The sequence below is a fragment of the Pelodiscus sinensis genome, chromosome 11 (assembly GCF_052426305.1).
Source record: "Pelodiscus sinensis isolate ZL-2025 chromosome 11, ASM5242630v1, whole genome shotgun sequence".
Classification (NCBI taxonomy): domain Eukaryota; kingdom Metazoa; phylum Chordata; order Testudines; family Trionychidae; genus Pelodiscus; species Pelodiscus sinensis.
In genome coordinates, this window is record NC_143062.1 from 7,144,083 (window position 1) to 7,161,962 (window position 17,880).

The window sequence follows — 17,880 nt, forward strand, 5'->3', positions numbered from 1 at the left end:
CCTCCCTGACAGCCAGAGAGCTTAGATCTATGGCATTTCCTTTGGCTAAAACTCAGGTCTCTTCTCAAAGGCAGTTTTTCTTCACTCAGCGCACAGTCAATCTGTGGAACTCCTCGCCAGAGGATGTGGTGATGGCCAGGGCTTTAACAGGGTTCAGAAAAGAGCTAGAAAGATTCATGGACAATAGGTCCATCAGTGGCTGTTAGCCAGGCTGGGTGGGGATGGTGTCCCTAGCTTGTTTGTCTGGAGGTGGGTGACAGGGAAGGGATCACGTGAGGATTCCCTGTTCTGTTCTCTCCCTCTGGGGCACCTGGTATTGGCCACTCTGGGCAGACAGGACCCTGGGCTGGATGGGCCGTTGGTCTGACCCAGTCCTGCCGTTCTTACGGTCTTATTAGCAGTTTTGCTACCACCTGTTGTATGCCCCTCTTGAGACACCTGGAGAACAACCTACCACTGCTTTCTCACAGTTCGGCTACTTCCTGCAGTTCAGCCACACCGAGACGAGGCTGGGCCGCCCGCCCGGGGAGGCTGCAGAAAGGCCTTGCAAAGTGAGAGCGACCAGAGGTTTCTTAGCTATCAACCTCACGTGCACGAAATGCTAAATTCTTCCATCAGCCCCCCCGCCCCCATTTTAGCTTTTCTGAGCAGCCGCACAGGGTGGCATACAGACCATGATGAGGTCTGCCCCCTGGGGGTTTCAAAGGCCACCCTGATTAGGTTATTTTTAGCTGCTCGGAGGAAAAACTCTCCCCCCAACCCGCCTGCCAAGAACAATTAGGAAAGCCTTAATCTCCTGCTTAAAGAGCACATGCAAACCCGCATCTGCTTCCCGCCAAGTGCCCCGGCAGCCACAGGCTGAAAGCTCTGTGCAGGGGGCGGGGAGGTTTCATCCCTCCCGGCAGGGAGCAGGGGACAACGCAGGACACAACATCCAGGGTGCAGCAAAATTCTAACTCTGAACAGCCGCCCACGGACCTCAGTGTCCTCCTGCCGCAAGCGGGCCCGGGCGGCGGAGCGGTAGCACCTCGCTGCCCTGTGTGCCCGTCAGCTGCCGGCTCAAGACACGGGCCCTTTTCAGGACAGGGGCCGTCTCTTGCTGCCAGCTCTTGCGCGTCGGCGACTGCCAGGCCAATGCCACCCGCCCTCGTGTAGACCCTCCGGCCCTGCCCCGCTGCCGCACGCAGCGCTGGATTCCTGGAACAGAGCGATATGGGCCCGCTGACCCAGCCTCCCGACTCTGCCCTCCGCCAACGGCCGGGAGCCGAGGGAGGGGACCTGTCCGCTGTACCAGGCTGCAGCCGAGCGCCAAACTCTTTGCATCGATGCTGAGTTTTCCAGGGAGCCAATGGCGAGATGGTAGAGCTGGGAGCAAGGTGGCTGGAGAGTCCGGTGCCCAGAGACATTCCAGGCGGGGTGCAAAGAGGAACCGGACGCAGGCCAACCAAACCGTAGCTGACTTTGGCGCCCAGCACAGCTCTGCACAGTCTGGGCGAAGGGGTCTACCTGCCTCCGCCTGTAAAGCCAGAGCCACGTGGCCATCGAGAGCCCCACGCCGTGGGTCCCACGCCACGCTCCGGGCTGCTGAGCGGGAGGCCTAACGAGGCTGAACGAAGATGCTGCTCTTAATGGGCAGCGGCAGCGCATGTATCTTGGGGCACTGGGTTTGGGGAAGGAATTAGCATGGCTGGAGCCGAAGATCCTCCCGGGGACATCTCCCCGGCACAGCAAAGCCACGGCCCTGTCGCAGAGCCTGGGCTGGCTGACGTGGGCTCGCCGCCCCGTGGCTGTGGAGCTAAAAACCGCCACCTGGGCGCTGGGTCTCAACCCTGCTGAAGGGGGTGCTGCACGCAGCCCCGGCCCGAGCCTCTGGGGCTACACTTCTATTGGCCTGCGTCCATGGACCCCGGCCCGACGTGTGGCGCTGTGGGTCTCCCTGCAGTGACCCGGCCCAACGCGCGGCGCTGTGGGGGGTCTCCCCGCAGTCACCCGGCCCGACGCGCGGCGCTGTGGGGGGTCTCCCCGCGGTCACCCGGCCCGACGCGCGGCGCTGTGGGGGGTCTCCCCGCAGTCACCCGGCCCAACGTGCGGTGCTGTGGGGGGTCTCCCCGCGGTCACCCGGCCCGACGCGCGGCGCTGTGGGGGGTCTCCCCGCGGTGACCCGGCCCAACGCGCGGTGCTGTGGAGGGTCTCCCCGCAGTCACCCGGCCCGACGCGCGGTGCTGTGGGGGGTCTCCCCGCGGTGACCCGGCCCAACGCGCGGTGCTGTGGAGGGTCTCCCCGCAGTCACCCGGCCCGACGCGCGGTGCTGTGGGGGGTCTCCCCGCAGTCACCCGGCCCGACGCGCGGCGCTGTGGGGGTGTGACGTAGTGGGGGTACTTGCTGGGCTGTGGTGACCTCTGCTGTCTGGAGCAAGACCCAGCAGGGAAAACCTCGCTAGGCAGAGGTAAGGACAAACTTGTTGAACCAGTGGCCAGACACCCCCCATGGAGAGGAACAAAGGAAGGTGAATGCGGCCCTGGCTGGGGGGCAGGGCTGGAAGTGGGTTAGTTGGTTGGTGGCTGCCTGTGAGGATGGATGAGACAGCCTAGGGAGAGGAGCTGGAGTTTTAGGGGCCCAGTCTCCCCCATCTCAAGGGGGCCTGAGGCATCCTAGCCCAGTTCCTGTAACCAGATTACATCTGTGCTGCGCTGTGCTGGAGGAGCAATAAACCACCCTCAATTCCACTGGCTGGTACAGTCTGTTTGTGCCATTTCGGGGTGCAGGAGACGGGGAACCCCCAATGTGCCGTCACAGGGGGGTCTCCCCGCGGTCACCCGGCCCGACGCGCGGCGCTGTGGGGGGTCTCCCCGCGGTGACCCGGCCCGACGTGCGGCGCTGTGGGGGGTCTCCCCGCGGTGACCCGGCCCGACGTGTGGCGCTGTGGGGGGTCTCCCCGCAGTCACCCGGCCCGACGCGCGGTGCTGTGGGGGGTCTCCCCGCGGTGACCCGGCCCAACGCGCGGTGCTCTGGGGGGTCTCCCCGCAGTCACCCGGCCCGACGCGCGGCGCTGTGGGGGGTCTCCCCGCGGTGACCCGGCCCGACGTGTGGCGCTGTGGGTCTCCCCGCGGTGACCCGGCCCGACGTGTGGCGCTGTGGGGGGTCTCCCCGCAGTCACCCGGCCCGACGCGCGGTGCTGTGGGGGGTCTCCCCGCAGTCACCCGGCCCGACGCGTGGCGCTGTGGGGGGTCTCCCCGCGGTCACCCGGCCCGACGCGCGGCGCTGTGGGGGGTCTCCCCGCAGTCACCCGGCCCAACGCGCGGTGCTGTGGGGGGTCTCCCCGCAGTCACCCGGCCCGACGCGCGGCGCTGTGGGGGGTCTCCCCGCGGTGACCCGGCCCGACGCGTGGCGCTGTGGGGGGTCTCCCCGCGGTGACCCGGCCCGACGTGTGGCGCTGTGGGTCTCCCCGCGGTGACCCGGCCCGACGTGTGGCGCTGTGGGTCTCCCCACGGTGACCCGGCCCGACGCGCGGTGCTGTGGAGGGTCTCCCCGCAGTCACCCGGCCCGACGCGCGGCGCTGTGGGGGGTCTCCCCGCGGTGACCCGGCCCGACGTGTGGCGCTGTGGGTCTCCCCGCGGTGACCCGGCCCGACGTGTGGCGCTGTGGGGGGTCTCCCCGCGGTGACCCGGCCCGACGCGCGGTGCTGTGGAGGGTCTCCCCGCAGTCACCCGGCCCGACGCGCGGCGCTGTGGGGGGTCTCCCCGCGGTGACCCGGCCCGACGTGTGGCGCTGTGGGGGGTCTCCCCGCAGTCACCCGGCCCGACGCGCGGCGCTGTGGGGGGTCTCCCCACAGTCACCCGGCCCGACGTGTGGCGCTGTGGGGGGTCTCCCCGCAGTCACCCGGCCCGACGTGTGGCGCTGTGGGGGGTCTCCCCGCGGTGACCCGGCCCGACGCGCGGCGCTGTGGGGGGTCTCCCCGCGGTGACCCGGCCTGACGCGCGGAGCTGTGGGGGGTCTCCCCGCGGTGACCCGGCCCGACGCGTGGCGCTGTGGGTCTCCCTGCGCTGACCCCGGCCCGGAGCTTTGGTGGCCGGATGCCCTGGGAGACTCTCCCTTGGGGGGCTGTGGGGAGGCACCGGAGGGCCGTCACCCCTTGCTGGTGTCCTCCCTGCACAGGGGCAGGCCCCAGCAGTACCGGCCAGCACGGATTCGGGGTGTGACTACGCCGCGCCTCGAGGGGGCTGCGTGGGGATGGCCGGGCGATTTGGGCACAGCTCACATGGGCGTAGGGGCCACGGCGACCGTGCAGACAGATCCCTGGAGACGGAGCCTGCTCCCGAGAGCTCCGCGGCAGAGGCTCTAGACGGACTCTGCACAGACACCCCAGCGCCACAGGGCCCCGCTCACCCCTTGCAAACACTCAGAACGTAGGGAGATGCAAGCGCCACGGCCCAACGATACTGGACTTCGGACGCATCACCACAGGCAGGGCCTGGCGACCCCTTGGGCTGGCCTGTCACCGGAAGGGTCCCTTGCAACGGGACAGTTCAACAACCGGTTCCACCGGGTGCCTCCCAGGGACACCGGGCGCCTCTCCCAGGCCCACAGGGCTCTGTGTAAGCTCGGCCCTGGGTCCTCCCACCGAGCGAGCTTGGTCCCATGAAAGCCTCCCCTGCCGCTCCGATCCGGCAGGCCTGGACCAGCACAGGGCTGGCTTCCCCCCTGGGGGCTTGGCCCCAGGCCCTCACTTCACCCTACCCCGCCTCTGCTCTGCCCCACCCCTTCCTGCCTGCTCCTATGAGCGCTTGTCCCCACTCCTCCCCCTCCCCCCCCGGGCTGCCTGCACCCCGCAGAACAGCTGATCTGTGGTGGGTGGGAGGCACTGGTGGGCAGGGGAGTGGATCGGAGGGCAGGTGGCAGGGAAAAGGGGGAGCTGGCTGCCAGTGAGTGCAAAGCACCCACTAATTTTTTCAGTGGGTGTCCCCATCGAAGTCAGCACCTAGGATAAGCACGTCCCATGGTCACACACCCTCCGTCTCACGCCATGGCTTGGGCTCTGCCGGCCCCGGGGCGTCAGCGTCTGGCCCCGGGGCGCGCCCGCTGGAGGGGAGTCAGTCGGATCGCCGTGGGGCGCACTGGGGCTCTGCCACAGAGACGGACAGCGAGGTCGGCGCATGCAGAGCCAGCCGGGCCCCTGAAATACCAAGGCAGCTAAGGCAGGGAAGTAGGTAAACACTGGAACTTCCAGCAGGTGCTTAAGGGCTTCCCTGGATCAGGGCCTACGAAAGCTACGTCCAGGGGTTTTTTCCCTTTAAAATGCCCGTAGAAATTCAATGGAAAACAAAGGGATTTAGGGGCCTCACTTCTAATTTTAGGCTCCCAATTCCCTTGAGAAGCTGAGCCTTAGAGCTTTCATTTCCTCCACCCCTTCACACTGCACATCACACCTGCCTCCCTCCCGCAGGGACTGGGAGACCTGGGCTTTGTCCGGCTCCAGCAGTCTGGACGGGCTGCAAACGAGCAGCGCCTGTGCGTGCACACGCTGCCTATTAAGCACGACGCCGTCCCCGCCTCGGAGCGCTGCTCTGTGCGCTGGATCCATTTTCCAATGCCAAGCACGTGTGAAATGAACAGCGGCCAGAGCCGGCTGCAGGGTGGGCGGTGCCCACGGGGTAGAAGTGGCTCCAGATGCGCCCAACTCCCACCCACCCGCAGCTCCCCCCCGCCCCGCCCCCTGCCCCGCTCACCAAGGCCGTCGGCGGACGTCGTACAGGTCGATCTTGTTGGGCGCTCTCCAGGGGGTGGCTGCAAGGGAAGCAGAGAGAGGTGACCACTGACGGGGTGGAGGGAGGAGCAGGGTCGGGCCTGGAGACAGAGCCGGGGGGAGCAACCCAGTGGGTCTCAACCTGTGGATCCTTGTGAGCCGCATCCACACAACACATGTAGGGGTGCCAGGCTCCTGCCCCTGACCCGGGCCCAGCCTCCAGCGTAGCCCTCGGGTGCCAGGCTCCTGCCCCTGCCCCAGCCCCCAGCATGGCCCTTGGGGAGCCATGCTCCTGCCCTGCCCTGGGCGTGGCCCAGCCTCCAGCGTGGCCCTCGGGTGCCAGGCTCCTGTCCTGCCCCAGGTGTGGCCCAGCCCCCGGCAGGGTGTCTACGGCGGCTCAGGCCAGGCTGCCGTGTTTCCCTCCCCCAGGAAGCGCGTGCGGCTGGCGCGGCAGACCTGGGTAGTAGCGGGTCACCCCCGTGGCGCTGCCGAAGACCTGCCAGAGCAGAGCCGGGTCTTCCTTCCGGTTCTCGATGAACACGTCCTCCAGGGCCTCTGTCCAGTTCAGCTCGTTCAGGATGACGGTGGCTGCAGGGGAAAGCGCACAGCCCGGCTGAGCAGGGTGCGCGGGGCCAAGGGAGGCGGCCTCGCTCACGCCGCACCCTCCCCCGCCAGGGGCTGGCTGGGATCACGGCGGGCACCGTCCCCCCAGCGAGCGAGGGGCTCGGCAGCCCTGCTCTGCCGCGGATCTGCCAAGGGGACGCAGCATCCATGCCCGCGGAAGCAGCGCAGTCCAGTGGGTAGAGCACTCGCCCGCGATGCGGGAGACCACTTAACTGCCCCTGATCTGCTGGATGTCCCGGAGCGTCACTCCCTCCCTGCTCCTGTTTTCCTGCTTGCCCTTTGCCCGTCCTGTCTGCTTAGGCTGCAAGTCCCAGGCTGCCAAAGGGATTTGGGATCTCAAGAAGCTACCTTGGGGGAGGGGCCGTGTCTCAGCGCCCAGCACAGCGGCTGATCTCCGCTGAGGGTACCATGCGAGGAAGGGCTCTGAGAGGTGCTAAGGGGCTGTATGTGGCCCCAGCCGGCAGCTGCAGGGCGAGGGCTTTCCCGAGCGCCCAGGGACAGCTCCGCCGGGGTTAGGCCGGGGGCGGCTGGCTGAGGGGTGCATGGGTAAGGGATACCCGCACCAGACACCCTCGCAGCCTCAAGCCAAGCCTGGCAAAGCTGGGAAGCCTGGGTGCGCAGGCAGAGCCTGCTCCTGAAACACCTTCAGCAGCACGCGATGGGCGCTAGCGTCAAGTGATGAGACCAACCGCCACTGGTCCTGCCAGCTGCGGTTTCACAGAACTGAAGACTCATTTACGGTGTAAAATGCCTTCTCCTTAGTCATTGTACTTTGGTGCCCCGCTCCCCCTGCCCAAAAAAGGGAAGCCTCCCTTTCCCCAACAACCCTGGGACACTCCAGTGGGAAAAACCTGTGACCAGAACACTAAAGTGACACAGCTAAGCACTGAGAAACCAGGGAAGGCCAAAGGTTAGGTCAGACATGTAACCTTAACTCTGCCCCCCCTGCAGGCACAAATTGTGACACAGTCTCTTCCTACAGGGTCCCACGGCATTTCTCTTAGGGCACGTCTACACTAGGAAATTATTTCGAAATAACTAACACTGATTTAATAACCCTCGAAATAATAAAATCAAAATAGAGCGACCTCACTACGGAGGAGCCTCGCAATGAGTCCGAGGCAGGCTCCGTTTTGGGGTCACGCCCCCTCGATGGAGCGCCCCAAGAAGCACCGGGGAGTAATTCCTTCGAATGACTCTGGGGAGGAGCTATTTCGAAATAGCAGCAGCGGAGCGTCCACACTGTCGCGATTTCAAAACAGAAGCGTTATTCCCGAGGAAAGCAGGAGGGCAGATTTCGAAATCAGGGGCTTGGTTGTGTGGACGCGCCGCTTCTTATTTCGGAATAAGGGGGCGATTTCGAAATAACTCCCTAGCGCAGACCAGGGTGAACACTGCAAGCCAGAGAGCTCCGCAAACTGTGGAGAGCCCCGGGCAGCAGCTCCTTGTGCTCCGCGCTGCTCTGGGTTTCTTAAGGTTGCAGAGGGAAAAAAGGCAGGATGCGTTGCATTACACAAGCACTAGCCCGTGCCCAGACGAATGGATTCAGTTCTCAGAGGTTCCTCCCACATCGGGTGCTCTTGTAAGCGAGCGCCCTCCCCTTGAAGCCTCAGGGCACACAGCCCACCAGCCACCAGATGAATCACGCTGCAAAGGGCTGGGGGCGCAAGAAGCAGGAACACACAAATTAAGGCCGTGTCCCAGCTTTGGGCCTCTGTCTACTAGGGATGATCAATTGTGATTCACTGGCTAATCCAACAGCTGATGCAATTCGAAGGCGAAAGCTGCGGGGAGCACGGGGCCAGCCGGGTCTGCTGGCCCCCTGCGGCGTTTCAAAGCGGCCGTGCCACATGGAGTCTCCAGCGGACCCTGGGCTCCACGCCGCGCTGCTGCTTTGAAGCGCCCCCCATTCTCCCCATCCCCTGCTGCTTCTTTCTGATAGAGGCAGCAAGTGGGGGCGAAGCGACTAGTCGTTCACATCCCTACTGTCTATCCAGGAAAGGGGCCACCTATTGGCCCTTGAGAATGAGCCTCTGCTGGGGCCATGAAGAAAAACACCTCCATGAGAACATAAGAACGGCCAGGCGGGGTCAGATCGAAGGTCCCTCCAGCCCAGTGTCCTGTCTGCCCACAGTGGCCAGCGCCAGGTGCCCCAGAGGGAGGGAACACAACAGGGAATCATCACATGATCCCTCCCATCTCCCACTTCCAGACAAACAGAGGCCAGGGACGCCATCCCTACCCATCCACCTCCCCCGTCAATGTCATTGGTCTTATGAAGTGAATTGCTCTGGGGCAGTGTTTCTTAAACTGTGTTCCGTGGCACACCAGTGTGCCGTGAAGCAGTCAGGTGTGCCATGGAGAACAGAATTCAAAATGGCCACCCTTAAAGGGGCAGGCAACCTTTTTTTTTTTTTGCTCACTAACTCCCCCCTCCCCTCCGACCCTTTTCCCCCTGACTTTTTTTTTAAAAAACAAAAATTCCTTGGTGTTCCTCATAAAAAAAAATTACGGTTTGGTGTTCCTGGGTCTTAAAAAGTTTAAGAAACACTGCTCTGGGGGGATCGTTCTGGCTGGTCCGAGCTCAGGCTGCAGCGGGGTGGCTGGGCACAGACTAGGCCAACAGACAATACTATAAACCCCCGTCTCTGATCTCTGCTCTGCTTTTTATGGTGCAAACCCTTCGTCACAGTAGGAGTCATTGCTGCGAAGGTCTCGAAAACACAGACTTAAGGGCCCTTCACGCCGGCGGAAGTCAACGGCAGCTCAGCACCCCTGCAAACCGAGGCTTAGCTTCTGTCAGGTCAACAGCTAAACGGAAGTGCTTGTGCCTCGGTTTCCCGCATCTATAAAATGGGGTTAATAATGGAGTGCAGTAAGAATAACACCTGTGAGAGGATCAGAGATGAAGGTGACGGACACTATAATGAAGCCTATTAATTAACCAATCAACTAAATAAATCATAGACAAGCCTTTCATTTTTAACTCCACTGACATATTTCCTTCATAAGAGAGAAAAACAACCTTTTTGCAGGAGGTATTTAATTGCAGTTAATTGAGGGACACGGCAGCCCCACAGACACATGGTCTCATTCACTCCCTCTCATGCATGCCCCCCCAAAGCAAACCTGTACATGCCACGCCGTGCGCCTCCCAACGCAGGCCGGGGCTGTGCTGCGTATGCACGGGCGCTGGCAGACGGCATGGGACCTCTCTGTGGGCCTGCTGCCCTGCCCAAGGAACTGACAGGCACTTACAATGGGAACCCGGAGCCAGAAATAAGACCCGATTCATCCGAATCCAAGAACTGAGTCACGCAAGGAAAATCAGAGACTCCCAACCTCGTCCATTAGACAGAGGACTAAGCAGGTACCCCGGGCGCCATACAATCCTCTGCGCCCCCCCCATCTCCAAAGGCCTCCTTGTCGGCCCCTCCCCGCCTGGTAGCCAATCAATGGCCAGCGCACGCTCTGGGGCTCCACATCAGCAAGGGGCAGGAATGTGCTCTCCGTATTGATCCCCTTCAGCGGATACAATAAAGAGCGGAGAGGAGAAAACAACAATTCATCTCTCTGGAGTCTCCAGCAGCCTCTATCCTGGCACCCCGCCGGGGCGGACACTGTGCCCTGCAAATCTTTCCTGAACAGCACCGCCTCAAAACCAGCATCTTCTTCTATTAGTGAAAAGCAACACGTCTCACCCAGCTCTGCACTGGAGGGGCCGGGCCTGGCGTAGCTGGGACTCCCCGCCCCCCGCCAGCCAGCGCCCTGCCCCTTCCCACAGCACCCCTTGCTGGGAGAGGCTGAGGCTGGAGTAGCTGGGAACTCCCCCAACCCCACAGCCAGCGCTCTGCCCCTCCCCACGGTGCCCCCTGCTGGGAGAGGCTGGGGCTGGCGTAGCTGGGACTCCCCCCACACAGCCAGCGCCCTGCCCCTTCCCACAGCACCCATTGCTGGGAGAGGCTGGGGCTGGCGTAGCTGGGACTCCCCCCACACAGCCAGCGCCCTGCCCCTTCCCACAGCACCCATTGCGGGAGAGGCTGAAGCTGGAGTAGCTGGGAACTCCCCCACCCCCACAGCCAGCGCCCTGCCCCTCCCCATGGTGCCCCCTGCTGGGAGAGGCTGAGGCTGGAGTAGCTGGGAACTCCCCCACCCCCACAGCCAGCGCCCTGCCCCTCCCCACAGTGCCCCCCTGCTGGGAGAGGCTGGGGCTGGCGTAGCTGGGACTCCCCCCACACAGCCAGCGCCCTGCCCCACCCCACAGCGACCCATGCTGGGAGAGGCTGGGGCTGGCGTAGCTGGGACTCCCCCCACACAGCCAGTGCCCTGCCCTTCCCCACAGCGCCCCCTGCTGGGAGAGGCTGAGGCTGGAGTAGCTGGGAACTCCCCCACCCCCACAGCCAGCGCCCTGCCCCTCCCCACAGTGCCCCCTGCTGGGAGAGGCTGGGGCTGGCGTAGCTGGGACTCTCCCCACACAGCCAGCGCCCTGCCCCTCCCCACAGCGACCCCTGCTGGGAGAGGCTGGGTCTGGCATAACTGGGACTCCCCCCACACAGCCAGTGCCCTGCCCCTCCCCACGGTGCCCCCTGCTGGGAGAGGCTGGGGCTGGCGTAGCTGGGACTCCCCCCACACAGCCAGTGCCCTGCCCCACCCCACAGCGACCCATGCTGGGAGAGGCTGGGTCTGGCATAGCTGGGACTCCCCCCACACAGCCAGTGCCCTGCCCCACCCCACAGCGACCCATGCTGGGAGAGGCTGGGTCTGGCAAAGCTGGGACTCCCCCACACAGCCAGTGCCCTGCCCCACCCCACAGCGACCCCTGCTGGGAGAGGCTGGGTCTGGCATAACTGGGACTCCCCTCACAGAGCACCCCCTGCTGGGAGAGGCTGGGGTGGAGTAGCTGGGAGAACCTGACTCCACAGAAAGAAAGAAATGTCTCTAACAGAAAGTTAGAGTCCCACAGTTACGCCCTCGCTCGTCAGAAAACGCAGAGGTCACAGCTGCACGCCTCGCCTTTTGGCTGCCCCCTTGTGCACTTGCCAAGCCGTTTTTCATGACACTAACAAGCCCCATTTGTCAGAGCCTAGCCTGTACCGGAGAGCGTGTCTACATCGTCGGTTCACACTTGCAACATGGGGTAAGGCTCTGTTATTAATGTCACTGACCTAGGCCCCGAGACTCTTCATATTGATTTAGGGCCGAATCCCGCGTCGGTTCTTAGTCTCCTCTATACAACCTAGTCCCTTCTCACTAATGGCTGGAGCTAAAGAGATTTTTCTTTGCCAGGCCCTATACGGGGAAGAGGATGTTTTTTTCCTGCTGCAGACAGATATTTATGTCCGCAGAAGGAAAACCCCAGTAATTTATGATGTCAGTATCTCAGATGCCATTTCTCAGCGAGCTGCACATACGGAGCCGTGTTATCAGGGCATGTCACATGATTTCTTGTTACACTGTGCCAATGGCTGTATTTTTTCACGGGGGAAAAAAAACCAAACCGCGGCGATGCTGGGGAAATGGCAGCTTTCATGGGAGCGGTTATGTTTGAAAACCCTCTCGTTTCATCGCCTGCCTCAACCGACACAGTTTGACACGGTACCTAAGATAGCTCAGTACACACAAGACCTTGCAAAAGAAACAAGGACTCTCAATGCACTGCTAGCGTCTTGATTTTAGAGGTTTGCGCATCTGTCTGTGAGCCAGTCTGTCCGAACGGCTGTCTGCAAATCCGTTCGTTCAAGAACTCCTCCTAAACGGTAAGAGCGAGGACCGCCAAATTCGGTAGGCAGCTTCCTCTGATCCTAACTTAAAGCAAGGACAGAGTTCGGTTGTACCGGGACAATGGGATGTGCCTGGAATTGGACTGTTTTCCACACCATGGAAAGGGAGGGGCACAGAGAGGAGGGACACACTCCTCTCAGTCACCACTGGCGACAGCCGCGCTGCCAAGAAGCGGCCAGCTGGGGATGGGGCTCTGCCATCTTGCCTACCATGGGCCTGGGTAAGTGGCCTCCCTGCCTCAAACCCCTCCCCCAGACTAGGGGGGATCAGATGGGGTCTCATTTAGTTGTTACCACGCCAGAGAGATCTTGGAGTCATTGTGGAGAGTTCTCTGAAAACATCCACTCCGTGGGCAGCGGCAGGCAAAGAAGCAAACCGATTGTTGGGAATCATTAAGAAAGGGAGAGAGAGTCAGACAGAAAATATCGTATTGCCACCACGTAAATCCATGGCACACCCACATCTTGAATACTGCATACAGATGTGGTCGCCCCATCTAAAAATGACATATTGGAACTGGAAAAGGTTTAGAAAAGGGCACCTGAAATGATTAGCGATATGGAACAGCTTCCATTCAATGAGCAATTAACAGGACTGTGACTTTTCAACTTGGAAAAGAGATGAGACTAAGGGTGGCATGAGAGAGGTCTACAAAATCATGACTGGTGAGGAGAAAGTGAATAAGGAAGTGTTATTTATTCCCTCTCATAACACAAGAAGGAGGGGGCACCAAATGAAATTAATAGGCAGCAGGCTTAAAACAAACAAAAGGAAGTATTTCGTCCTATAATGCGTGGTCAATCTGTGGAACTCCTTGCCAGAGGATGTGAATGCCAAGAATATTACAGGATTCAAAAAAGAATTAGGTAAGTTCACGGAGGACAGATCCATCAATGGCTTTAGCCAGGATAGGCAGGGATGGAGTTCTTAGCCTATACTGGGGATAGGCAGGATGGAGTTCTTAGCCTATACTGGGGATAGGCAGGGATGGAGTTCTTAGCCTATACTGGGGATAGGCAGGGATGGAGTTCTTAGCCTATACTGGGGATAGGCAGGGATGGAGTTCTTAGCCTATACTGGGGATAGGCAGGGATGGAGTTCTTAGCCTATACTGGGGATAGGCAGGGATGGAGTTCTTAGCCTATACTGGGGATAGGCAGGGATGGAGTTCTTAGCCTATACTGGGGATAGGCAGGATGGAGTTCTTAGCCTATACTGGGGATAGGCAGGGATGGAGTTCTTAGCCTATACTGGGGATAGGCAGGATGGAGTTCTTAGCCTATACTGGGGATAGGCAGGATGGAGTTCTTAGCCTATACTGGGGATAGGCAGGATGGAGTTCTTAGCCTATACTGGGGATAGGCAGGGATGGAGTTCTTAGCCTATACTGGGGATAGGCAGGATGGAGTTCTTAGCCTATACTGGGGATAGGCAGGATGGAGTTCTTAGCCTATACTGGGGATAGGCAGGGATGGAGTTCTTAGCCTATACTGGGGATAGGCAGGATGGAGTTCTTAGCCTATACTGGGGATAGGCAGGATGGAGTTCTTAGCCTATACTGGGGATAGGCAGGGATGGAGTTCTTAGCCTATACTGGGGATAGGCAGGATGGAGTTCTTAGCCTATACTGGGGATAGGCAGGATGGAGTTCTTAGCCTATACTGGGGATAGGCAGGGATGGAGTTCTTAGCCTATACTGGGGATAGGCAGGGATGGAGTTCTTAGCCTATACTGGGGATAGGCAGGATGGAGTTCTTAGCCTATACTGGGGATAGGCAGGATGGAGTTCTTAGCCTATACTGGGGATAGGCAGGGATGGAGTTCTTAGCCTATACTGGGGATAGGCAGGGATGGAGTTCTTAGCCTATATTGGTCAGAAGCTGGGAATGGGCAACAGGGGAGGGGTCAACTTGATGATTCCTGTTCACTCCCTCTGGGGCACCTGGTATTGGCCCGTCGGCAGACAGGACAGTGAGTCGGATGGCCCTTTGGTCTGACCCAGCGTGTCCATTCTTACCCGACTTCCCTTTGGAAAGCGCTTTGAGATGTGCTTAGGGTTCAACCCCCACCCAAACTCCCCGACCTCTCCCACTGACTGTTCGTCTGAATGGAACCAGCCCTGCAGGGCTTGGAATTCTGGCTAACGGCTTGGAACAAAGGGCAGCAGCTATAGCTATATGCTTAGCAAGGAGCTGCCAAGCAACATGTCCCCACGCATGCACGAGGCCTGCTTTTCAGGGGACGAACACAACGTTACGTTCTAAGGCATTTCCGAGAGAGGGCAACTCCTCTCCCAAACGTCAGGCACCCACCCCCCTGCCGCAGAGAAGCTCCAAAAGAGACCGCAGAAGGTTTGGGTTTGGGATGGCGGAGGCATTGGTCTGCTTTCTATCCTCTCAAGAACGGATGGACAGGTTTTGCTCACACTTTAAGCGAACTACGAGCCATTGTGGGCCTGGGGCACGGCTGGAAAGTTCCAAGCCGGAGGGAGAAGATTTCAGAAAACTGTCCGTCCCTAAACACAGAGACTTGGGATAGAAACGGTCACGTAGCCTTAACTCCCAGGAGTCATTCCAAGGCTCTCCAGCACCTGCCCGTGTTCCCCAGACTCCCTGGCCGAAGCGCCATGCCGGTGAGGGGCTGGGACCGTGTCCCTTGGAAACGCTTCTCGGTGCCACAGCCACTCGCAAGGCCCACGCTAAGCGGATGGGGCAGGAATCTTGCCTGGCTCTATTGCAGCAGATCCCCAGGGTCAGCGCATCATCCGTGGGCTGAGCTTCGTTCCCCCACCCTGCTCTGCCCAAATGGCTCCTTCGCCCTTCAAGGGCCGCTGGGTCGGGCCGCTTTGTGCTGTGTGCAACGAAGCCGCTGTCACTGCAGCAGCGCTGCTCCTCTGCTACCCCCGGCTGGAACCGGGGGGCGGGTGGGCAGAGGGCCTGACCCTGCCGGCCGAGGGGATTGCCCCAGGCGAGGGGCTCAGAGATGTCCCTTTCACTCTGTTGTCCCACCCTAGGACTCTCCGCTGGAGCCCCCTGTCTCTTATCCATGGGATTGAAGTAGGGGACTCAAATCCGCCCCCATGCCGATATGTGAGGCCGCTGTCCTTCCCCAGCATCAGGCCCTGCCAGAAGCCTTCCCCACGGCCACTGCCAGGCCACGCCCCTCTGGCAAGCAATCAGGGATTTAATTAAAAGCGCCACAGTAAATAAAAAACACGGGAAATGCAATTTGTGTGTGTAGTGGCGGGTGACTGCGGAGGGTGTTTCGTTCTGCGTATTAATTAACGCGCCCGCCGACGAGCCTGCCCCTCTGATACTGAAGTGCCGGCATGGGGCAGGGCCCCGCTTGTGCCCCTCAATCCCGTTCCCTGCTCCCCGCCAGCCGGGCACCTCTGACCTCCCTGGGAGCAGGGAACGGGGTTGAGGGGTGCAAGTGGGGCCCTGCTGCTGCGCCTTGCCCCCTAAACGCCCACTGGGAACCACTGATCGGGGAAGAGGGAGGCTGCTGTCACCTCCTTGCCCCATCTCTGAAATGGGCGGCCGCCACCTGGCCCTCCCGGGGCTGGCTAGGTACAGCCAGGATCACAGGCAGACCTCACGCCCGCTCAGACCTGGGAGGCAGCTCACAACACCCCCATTTGTAGAGGGCCAGCGGGAGGCAGGGATCCATAGGGCAGTCCTGCGGCCCAAGCCGGAAAAGCCGTTGCCCACTGCAGCTGGAGAGGGCCTGCCCGGTGCTGCTGCCCCCCCAACTTCCGGACGGATTGAACCCTGGTGCTCAGCAGGTCGTTGCAGTGGGAACAGACTCGGCCCCTGCCCGGAGTGCAAGCCGGCCCTGGGGGAGAGAGCGGCCGCGTGGTCCTGGAGGGGATGGAGCGCCCAGAGCCTCGCAGGGGGTGAAGCCTGGGCAGGGGCAGGCTGGGAGGAAGCAGTAAGACTAAGTCAGAAGCAAAATCTGTTCCTCTCTGTTCGGTTTCCTAGCCTGCCCCTGCAGCCTCCTCCCCGGTGCCCTGCGACAGGCCGTCAGATCCAGCTGGAGCTCCCTGCACGCTGCCCCCCGATCCCGCTCAGACCGGCATGGGCCCCCCCGGAAGCCTCCGCTTGGCTCCCACCCGCCTCTCTCCAGCACTGCGGCTCCACGGTGGCAGGGCCAGGCGGGTCCCAGCACACAGGCCCAGGGCTGCACCCGCTGAGCTGAACGCACGAGACACGGGGGGCTTGCATGGGGGGGCTAACACGCCCAAGGGGCTCCTGCCCTGCTTTCCAAGGCGGCGAGCATCTGTGGCCCCCGGATGCCAAAGGGACGGGCTGCTGAAAATCAGCCTGTTGGTGGCCCAGTTCCTTAGACGTCTTGTGGCATGTAGGCTCCTAAGTCACCTAGGCCCAGATTTCCCAAGGGTTTCCAATGCCCAGTCGCCAGGGCACGCTCTGTGGCATGGCTGCTTGACATCCTGCCTGGGTCTCGGTCTGCGTCCGGGGGGGGCAGCCCGCATCAAAAGGCCTGGGGGCCGGATCTGGCCCAGGGGCTGGGTGTGGCCCACCCCTGTGGAGGGAGTCCCAGTGCATAAAGGAGGCAGCTCGCTACTGCAGGAGCCAAACCGCTCGTCTCTCTTCCTCAGCCCGTCTGGCCGCTCTCGTCTTGCCGCCCAGCGGTTACCCGGCCTCAGAGACTCCCCTTCCGATCCCCTCCCCACGCCTCAAGGGCAGAATCCTCTCCCGCCCCCGCTGCTCCGGCCACATCACGCCCGGCCCCCAGCCCCCAGCCCCCGGCCCCGTCCGCAGCACAGCCCTCTTCCTGAAGGGCTGCGTGGCTCGGCGTAGGAACGCCCAGCAGAGGGCACCCGAAGACCCTCACTCGCCTCTCTCCCGGCACTCACAGGTTGCTTCTCCCGCTGCCAGGCCATGGAAACCGAGGCCCTGCCAGGATCCGTCTCGTCCCTCCCCTGCAGCATCCGGCCGGGGAGCAGTCCCCTCGCCGGCTAATGCGCCCTGCTCAGCCTGCATTTCAAAGGCTGCTTCCCTTGGGGCGATGCACAGCCCGGCAGAACGATCTCCAGAGTCCAGCTAAGTCCTCTCTCCCCTGGCTGGCGTCGGCGCCCATCCCACACCTCCAGCCTGCTCTGCCCACGCCCCGGCTTTGCTTCTGCGCTGCCCAGCCCTGGCGGCCCCAGTCTGCCCGCACAGGGCTGTGCTCCCGGCAGTCTCAGCTTTGTGCCCGGCTGGTCTCTGCCCTGGCCCGCAGGCGACTCAGAGCCCGTGCCAGCTCCCCAGCGTGGTGTGGGGGTTACTGCAGAAGTTTGTATGTCAGGACGGCCTAAGGCCAGACGGCCTGGAGCCCTTTCAGCTCCTGGAAGGACGGGGAGCCACCACCAAAAGCAGCAGGATGCCCCCAAAGGCAGGGCGGATACTACCCACCCCCAAAGAGAAGGGCCCAAGGTTTGCTCCGGGGCAGGACTCCGGTAACCCTCCCCCTGCAACTGCCGCAGCCTTTGGACCCTCCGTCCGCCTATAACGTTAACAGCCTCGGGGGCTCTCGGCCCAAGCGAGCCCCCGCCCCAGAGTTCCTGGCCTCCTGCTCTGTGCTGCAGAGACGGGCCGCTGCCTGGGCTCCCAAGACCTCTCCCCTCCTGCCCTGCTCCCTGCCGGGGCCCCGCCCGACTCCAGCACACGCGGCTCGGCTCCTTTCGGAAACGGCTCTTTCCAAAGAGGCCACCCTGCCCTCGCTCCTGGCCC

General features: G+C 61.9%; 1 protein-coding gene across 2 annotated transcripts in view; it reads right to left on the reverse strand.

Moving 5' to 3' along the window:
* CACNA2D2 (calcium voltage-gated channel auxiliary subunit alpha2delta 2) overlaps nucleotides 1–17,880 on the reverse strand; it is a 413,205-nt gene that overhangs the window by 66,053 nt on the left and 329,272 nt on the right. For both annotated transcript variants that reach the window (XM_075939506.2, XM_075939507.2), the window contains exons 7-8: nucleotides 6,200–6,331; nucleotides 5,727–5,784 (exon numbers count right to left, since the gene is read on the reverse strand). In XM_075939506.2, the coding sequence (XP_075795621.1) occupies nucleotides 5,727–5,784; nucleotides 6,200–6,331 (190 nt within the window). The remainder of the gene's footprint in view (nucleotides 1–5,726; nucleotides 5,785–6,199; nucleotides 6,332–17,880) is intronic.